Source organism: Ruditapes philippinarum, unplaced genomic scaffold (genome assembly GCF_026571515.1).
Source record: "Ruditapes philippinarum isolate M1 unplaced genomic scaffold, ASM2657151v2 ctg1017_1_1_1_1, whole genome shotgun sequence".
NCBI lineage: Eukaryota > Metazoa > Mollusca > Bivalvia > Venerida > Veneridae > Ruditapes > Ruditapes philippinarum.
This window is the reverse complement of record NW_026859308.1, coordinates 56,002-64,154: the sequence shown is the minus strand read 5'-3', so window position 1 is coordinate 64,154 and position 8,153 is coordinate 56,002. Positions and strand designations below refer to the sequence as shown.

General features: G+C 30.4%; 1 protein-coding gene across 1 annotated transcript in view; it reads left to right on the top strand.

Moving 5' to 3' along the window:
• The first annotated feature begins 2,103 nt into the window (after positions 1-2,103).
• The window catches only part of LOC132756024 (regulator of MON1-CCZ1 complex-like), a 61,621-nt gene continuing 55,571 nt past the window's right edge, over positions 2,104-8,153 (top strand). The window contains exons 1-2 of the mRNA XM_060746983.1: positions 2,104-2,231; positions 5,611-5,687. Coding sequence (XP_060602966.1) covers positions 2,124-2,231; positions 5,611-5,687 — 185 coding nt within the window. The 5' untranslated portion in view covers positions 2,104-2,123. The remainder of the gene's footprint in view (positions 2,232-5,610; positions 5,688-8,153) is intronic.

The window sequence follows — 8,153 nt, the reverse complement described above, 5'->3', positions numbered from 1 at the left end:
TCAGAAAATGATAATATTTACTTTCAAAGATAATCATTATGATGATTAAATCGCCATTTATTTTGCATAATCTATATACACAAGTTATATACAGAGATCTTCCTTTTGCTCGCATTGAAAAATACGAAAGTGGCTTACAAAATATCAAATATACTGTTTAAATTGAATGTATTACTAAAATTGCAATTAATTTGTAGACGTACAATATCAGAAGTCAATTATATTTATTTTTAAAAATAATCATTATGATGATTTAACCGCCCTTTTATTTGCATTACACAAGTTAACAAATCTTCCTTTCCCTCACATTGAAAAATACGAAAGTGACTTAAAAAATGTCAAATATAGCGCTGAAAGACGCATGTTTTCAGAAATGAATAAAATATATTAAAAAAATAATCATTATGATGATTTATTATCCATGTATTTTCATAATTGCTGTATAGCTGTTCTGATATCTTACTTTTGCCCACATTGAACAATACGAAAGTGACTTAATCGGACGAAAGTCAATGTCAATATTCACGATATTAATGTTTTTTATAATAAAAAAATAAATGAGTCATTTTCATTATTATTCATGTTTTCATGGTGATTGACCTATAATTGATGATGAAATGACTAGCACAAAATATAAAAAAAAAATCCTAACTTATAAAAAGATTGAACTTTACCGATATATATAATACGATATTTATAGAAAATTCCGTGGATTACTTATTTCCTTTTTTCATAGTGAAATATCATTTTAACATAATGATGGGAAATTCCAAATTATTTTTCAAATTAACATGTACATTGCTCATCTACACCTGGGTGAGCCTAATAACTGCCACTTTTATCCGTGCAAGATATCTATGGTGGTGCAGAAGAAAGGTTAATTCAATTGTCCACTCAATAAACAACCGGGCAAGTGTCATCAGTTACATACCTATGATTGGATTATAATAATACTTTAGTGGGATTAAAGCGTCATGCGGTCACCGTCGTGTGTACTATCAATTAAAGTGGGTGCGAAAATGATATGACAACCGTGTTTGCATGTAAACATATTCATACTTTATTTTGTCTCATTCGTATACATGCATTTTCAAACATATATACAACTATTCACATAATGATTTTTAAGTATTTTTTATTCATTTCTGAAACTATGTGTCTACAAACTGTTGTATCAATATAAATTCAAAATAAACGGTATATTGAATGTTTTATAAGTCACTTTCATATTTTTCAATGTGAGCGAAAGGAAGATCTATGTAGTTGTGTATAGAAATTATGCAAATAAATAGCAATTAAATCATCATATATAATGATTGTTTTTGAAAATGAATATTATCAATTTCTGATAGTATACGTCTACTTAGAGAAATCTTAGTAAAAAATCAATTTAACCAGTATATTTAATATTTTATATGTCACTTTAGTATTTTTCAATGTGAGCGAAAGGAAGATTTCTGAACTTGTGTATAGAAATTATGCAAATAAATGGCGATTAAATCATCATAATGATAATTTTTAAAAATAGATATTACCGATCAAATTCCAAAACTATACGTCTACAATCTTTTATAATTATATAGATTCAAATTAATCGCTATATTTGATATTTTGAAGTCACTTTCGTATTTTTTCAATCTGAGCGAAGGAAGATATCTCAACTTGTGTCTAAAAATAATGCAAATAAATAGCGATTAAATCATCATTATGATTATTTTAAAAAATAGGTATCATCAAGTTCTGATAATATACATCTACAAATTGTAATTTTAGTAAAAATTTCAATTTAAAAAGAATATTTAATATTTTATAAGTCACTTTCGTATTTTTCAATGTGAACTCAAGGAAGATATAAGAACTTGTGTACTGCAGTATAGAAATTATGCAAATTCGTAGCGATTAAATCATCATTATGATTATTTCTGTTAATAAATATAATTATTTTCTAATAATATACGTCTACAAACTGCAAGTTTGTTTTAAAAGTCTATTAAAATGTTATAATTACTATTTTAAAAGTCACTTTCGCTCACTTTCGCTCACTTTCGTCAAAAATCTCACTTTCGTATTTTAGGCATACCGATCTCAATGTATTATTGATTTTTGAGGGTGTGCAACCTAAAATGGCTACTTCGGACGGACTCCACTATATTGAACTGTCAAAGTCGCCAATAAGGTTCGAACCCATCAGTAAAGTGACGAATGTGTTCTACGATGATGCAAATCAACAGGTTATATTGAGTTTTTGAACAAAACCGTAATAATATAATGGGTAGAAACATCACTTCCTTAATTGAAACATAAGTGCACTAGTGTCCGTCTATATAACAGTAATCGGATTCTTGGACATTTGTGGCTATTTTGTTGCCTCACCCCCCTCCTTACTGAGGCATTTGTCCCCGTACTTTGACGGTGCAGATATAACTTTTATGTTTTGAAAGGGATGGCAATCACCCGCAGAAATATCTGTTAAATGTTATTTGCGTGTGGACATTTGTCCCCATTCCACTCCATTTCAGCCATTTGACAGTTGTTTGACTGGGATTATCCTTGCACTTTTAATTATGATAAATAATATTCCAAATTTTCATCTTCTGATTTCTAATTGATGTAATTGATTGTATTTGAAATGTTTTATATTATGGAAATTTTATCTATGTGTAAACGGGGAACAGTCTTTCGGTTCGATATCACAGGACCGTTTGTGTAAATTAAACAAAAGAAATGAGAATAAAGGCAAATGTAAGTTTTATGAATTGTATTAAATATTTAAGTCATTATATTTCATAATTAACATGCATATAAAATAAATAAGGTAGGGGAAATAAAAGAAAATCGGAAAACTTCCGAGAAATGAAAACGACGGATTACCGCAATGGTGGTCAGAGCGCTTCTCCCTTTTATGACGTCAAACCTTCACGTCCAAGTGTTCGTTCAAGTTTGACGTCATAAAGTGACGTCATAAACGTGTTAATTAACAGGACACTTGTTAATAGCAATTAACATACAGAATGGGATAAATTTAAGTTGGCAAAAGTGCCAAATGATTCCAAATACTTATTGTTTAGCAGCGTAATAATATTGCCTAACTTTAAACAAGAAAAGTGATCGTATAGTGTTTCAAAAGTGATCGTATAGTGTTTCAAACGTGATTGTAAAGTATCAGTACTAGCATAATGGAAATTAAGATATCAGAATTAAATAGAAATATAGTACTTATATAAAGTAAATTTGGTCATCTATTACATATGTATTGATCTAGACTCTAGCACAGATACTGTTAGTTCTGGCTTCCAAAACTTTATATGCCGCTATTAAACATTTTTGTTTTTCATCTGATGCAGCATTAACGTTTTGGATTAGACCCGTTACGAAACCTAACCAGAATAACATAAGTTGATTTAACCTTATTTTTCACTTGCAAATACACTTGACCTGGGACATAAGATTATCTTATGTCCCAGTCTTGACCCAACCAATTCTTGTGCATTTTATGATTAAACAATTATTTTAACATTGTTCTATACCAAATAAAGTATCAAAATATTAATACCGTCATTAGAATTGCCTATTTAACTGTAAAACATCAATTACTCCGACTACAGTCGGCCATGACACTTAGGTGCCACGCGAGACATCGTATGACGTCATTCGCGGGAACCGATTAGAATAGAGTCGTGTACTATATTTAGAACATCTTTGTTGACAATTGATTTCAATATTTATATTCAAGATAATGTTTGTATTTATTTTCATTATTTTTTTAATACTTAAACCAGATTCACGCTAATTTTCATGAAAATTTTTAAAATGTATTTAAATGTATAATATTGTGAAATAACCAAAAGGAAGCAATTTACACATTATCAATGGCACTTACAACCCACGTAAATTACCAAAAAGTGGTCAAAATATTGAATAAATAGCCCTTACTGCGTTAGTAACGCAGTAGAAATATAGTTGTAAATACTGTAACATCAGTTATTAACCGCACATAACATATAAAATATTATTTGAATCTTGAATCATTTTGCTTTTCCTAAAATCGTGGTACCTATTTCTCAAGTTTGATTTTATTGAAATATTTTGACTAATCTGGAGGCATGCAGCTTTAAATATGATTTTATTGAATACAAAAGTTAGTAAATCACCTTTTTCAACTTTAAAAAAAGTAATTATAAAAATATTGGAAGCACATGGGTTCGTAAAGGTCAATCTTGTAATCACATGGTCAAACATTTTGGCAATATGGCACCCAAGTGCCGAAATTTTTACCTGTCGGAAACCATAAGGTAGTTTATGTTTGTAATAAGATTTTTATTTGTCCATCCTTGGCTTATCAACAGATTATCAAGGTATGCTTCACTTTACTTCATGGCATGTTCGATGAATAAATACGAGCGTATCAGATTCCTGGCACGTTTATTGGTTGACTTTCTCTACGGGGTTGTCTTCAGCGTTCACGTCCTCATAGTATATAAAGGGGTACGCTGAAGACCTTAAGCTAAGATACTGTATAGTCAGATTACTGTCATCATGCGGAGGATAAACTCACGCCACCACACACAAATTGCGTATTTGATCATGCAAGTATTTTAAGATATTAAGTAATATAACTAGACTAAGAAGTATCATGAAAACAAATTTGTTGAACAGCATTGTAGATTGGTGAACGGTAGTAATTCCGGCACTTTTTTGAAAATCTTCATTATCATACACTAATTTGTGCATAAATTTGTGCAATGCAAAATTTAATGAGGTTAATTTAGTTATTTATTTACTTTAGAGAATTTTTTTAAACTTAAGAATACATGCTTACAATTATGACAAAATATGAAATCGGAATTTAATTACTGCCCGAAAGTTTCAAATTTTCATTGAATTAAAACACAAAATCTCTTGAAGTGCATTTAGAACAGAAGTTTTTTTCCAGTCACTGTGTATAAAACAGGATATAACATCAGCAATAATGTTTGTCTGAAATACATGGACCACACATGGATCTTTATTTAACAGTTTAATTAATTCCTTTACAGTTTCTGTTTTCTTTTCATGGAATTTCTGCCAAGAAGATTGGTCATAATAAACTGTAAATTAGCAGTTTGTTCAGTGATCTTTAACATGTTTCCTTATTGGCTTATAATATGCATGCACTTTAATTTAAACAGAATGCATTATTATCACTGTAAGGTGTTTCAGTGCTTTGTTTTCCTTGAAATTCATTCCATATTTTAACTGCAAATATTGGCCCCAAGGGGGGATGGGGGATGTCTGCCCTTCCACAATGGATGGGGCGGGGGGCAAATATCCACATTAACAAAAAAAAGGAGATAATTGCCAGCAGGAGCCAAATGTTTTTTTCCCCAGTAATTGTGACGTGATGTCACTTGCGTTATATATAAGCATAGCGTTAAAGTGTGTTAATGTTAGCATTACACTACAGAAGCATACAATAAAAAATGACTCTTTTCAACAGTTTACCGTTCTTATATTATATATGGTATTAATTAGAATATTTTATTCGTGTAGATTCAATACTAGATTTATTGAACTGGTTGAATAAATTTAGTATTGAACCTACAATCATTCAATATCTTTTATATACTTCAGGTATTTGCTGTTAGATCTGGTGGATCAATGGGAGTAGTTGTGAAGGGGCCAAATGATAAAAATGGCATCACATTTAGGTAAGTATTACTAGGAGATATTTAATATATATTGTAGTATGGAAATGCAGTGGACAATATTGATTATGAACAGTTACTACATGTAGTTTAGACTCTTTAGGTTCTTGGTATCAAGCTTTAATTATTTGTTTACAGGCTTTAGCAGGGGCTATTTTACTGTTAACCTACGAAGTTAATGTTGGACACTTTTTTCATAAAAACTGGTATTTAGTGGTGTCAATCAGTTCCCTGTGACTGGGGAATGACATGTTCTTATTTATTATCAATAAATATCATTTTGCTTGATGCTAAAGTAAGTAAGTAAGTAAGTAAAGTCTTTATTTACTGAGGCTACACATTTGGTTTCCCAATCTTCCATGTGGGCCTCAAAACATAAATATACATAAAATATACATAATTTACATAATGGTTATACAGCAAAATTTTCAAATAACATACATGAAGACAAAAATGCATAATATATACATGAAAACACAACAAAAACAATGTACATTCAAACAAAATACATATTCAAAACACAATGCATGTACATATATTACTTAATACTTAATCTATGCAAGACCAAGGTACTTATGTGAAATTCCAACTGATATAGGAAGCTTGGAATTTTTCTAATAGTTTCAGATTTACGAATAGAATGAGGGATATTGTTCCATAGTTTAGGGCCTGAATATGTCAGAGATTTTCTAAAAATTTCTTTTTTAGGTTTGTGGCACAAATAAATCTGAGTTTTTTGCTGACCTAAGGTTATGCTCATGTCTTTGATGAATAAATTGAAATTTGTTTTTCATGTACTGTGGAAATGAGGCATTGTTTAAAGATTTATACATAATGACAGCTTTTTTGTATCTAATTCTTTCATCAAATTTTATCCAATTTAATTCATTAAATAACTCAGCAAATAGAGCATCATAGTTTTTGTCAAACATGATTCTTGCAGCTCTTTTCTGAAATGTTTTATTTCATGTATATCCCAAATCTGTGCATTGCTACAATCCCCCAGACTGTACAACAATAACCTTGTAGGTAAGATATGGGCATTAAAGAACTATTTTCTTGCATTTTCATCAAGGTTTTATTCTGAGAAGGTACAACTAAGTATTGCATTTCTTTAATGTCTTGTCTACTTGGGTTTTCCACTTAAGATTATTGTCAACATGAATACCTAGTTACTTCTCTGTCTCAGAAATTCAATTTCATGTTCTTGCAGATGTAATGGTTGTATAATTGTTGTTTATTTCTATTGGATGACAGGTTCATTGCTTTTGTTTTCTGGGCATTTAGCATCATTGCATTTTGTTTGCACCATAGATTAATATTGTCAAGGTCAGTTTGAAGTTTATTATGTAAATCTTGTGTAGAGAGGACCTGATGCTATGAGAGTAGTGTCATCAGCAAAAAGATCTGCTCTGAGGTTTTCAAATGGAGTGGTAGATCATTTATGTATATGATGAAAAAGCAGAGGTCCAAGGACAGATCCTTGAGGTACCCTGATATGACTGTTGCTGATTTTGATAGGTTGCCAGATACAGTGACCTTCTGTGTTCTATTTTCAAGATATGATGTAAACCAGGTAATTGCACCAGAAGAAAATATGATAGTAATAAAGTTTTTGGATGAGTAACTTATGATTTACAAGGTCAATGCCTTGACAAGTCAAGAAAGATTGTGCCAATTAGCTTTCCATCATTTATTGCCTTAATCCAGTTGTCACAATATTTGTCAATGCAGTTTCGCATGAATGTTTTGTTCTAAATCCTGATTGGGTGTTGAAAATGAAATTATACAATTCTAGGAATTGTTTTAAATGATCAGACACATGTTTTTCAAATATTTTAGAAAGTATTGGAAGAACAGATATAGGTCTATAATTATTCTTATCTGATTTGTGTCCTTTTTGAAGAATGGTGTGACCTTAGACTGTTTTAATTTTTCAGGAAATTTACCTGTTGTGATACTCAAATTGATAATAGTAGAAATTGGTCTACATATAACCGGGGATGCAGTTTTTAGAAATTTAGCACTAATGCCATCAAGTCCAGTAGCCTTTGTAACATCAAGAGAATCTAATGCTTGTTTGACTTGACTTGGATCTATAGGTGGAATATCAAATTTTGGTGTATTTTGGTCAATTATGCTGTTTAACATTTCTTTGAGTATGTATTCATTTGCACTTGTTAGTTTTGTAATATTTTCTGCATTTTTGAATAAATTTGAAAAAAATGTATTAAAAATTTCTGCTGTCTGTTTAGGGTCATAGACTGGATTTCCACTGTCATCATTAATGTAATTAGTTTGGTGGTTTTCAGCTTTTCCACTCAAGTCTTTTAAATTTTTCCATAGCTTTTTAGGATTTTTGTTGTTTGAAGATATCTCTTGATTAAAGAATTCTTCCCCTTTTACTAAAATATCATGTTAATTTTCCTACCTGTGAAACCCCCCCCCCCAAAACAAAAACAAAACAAA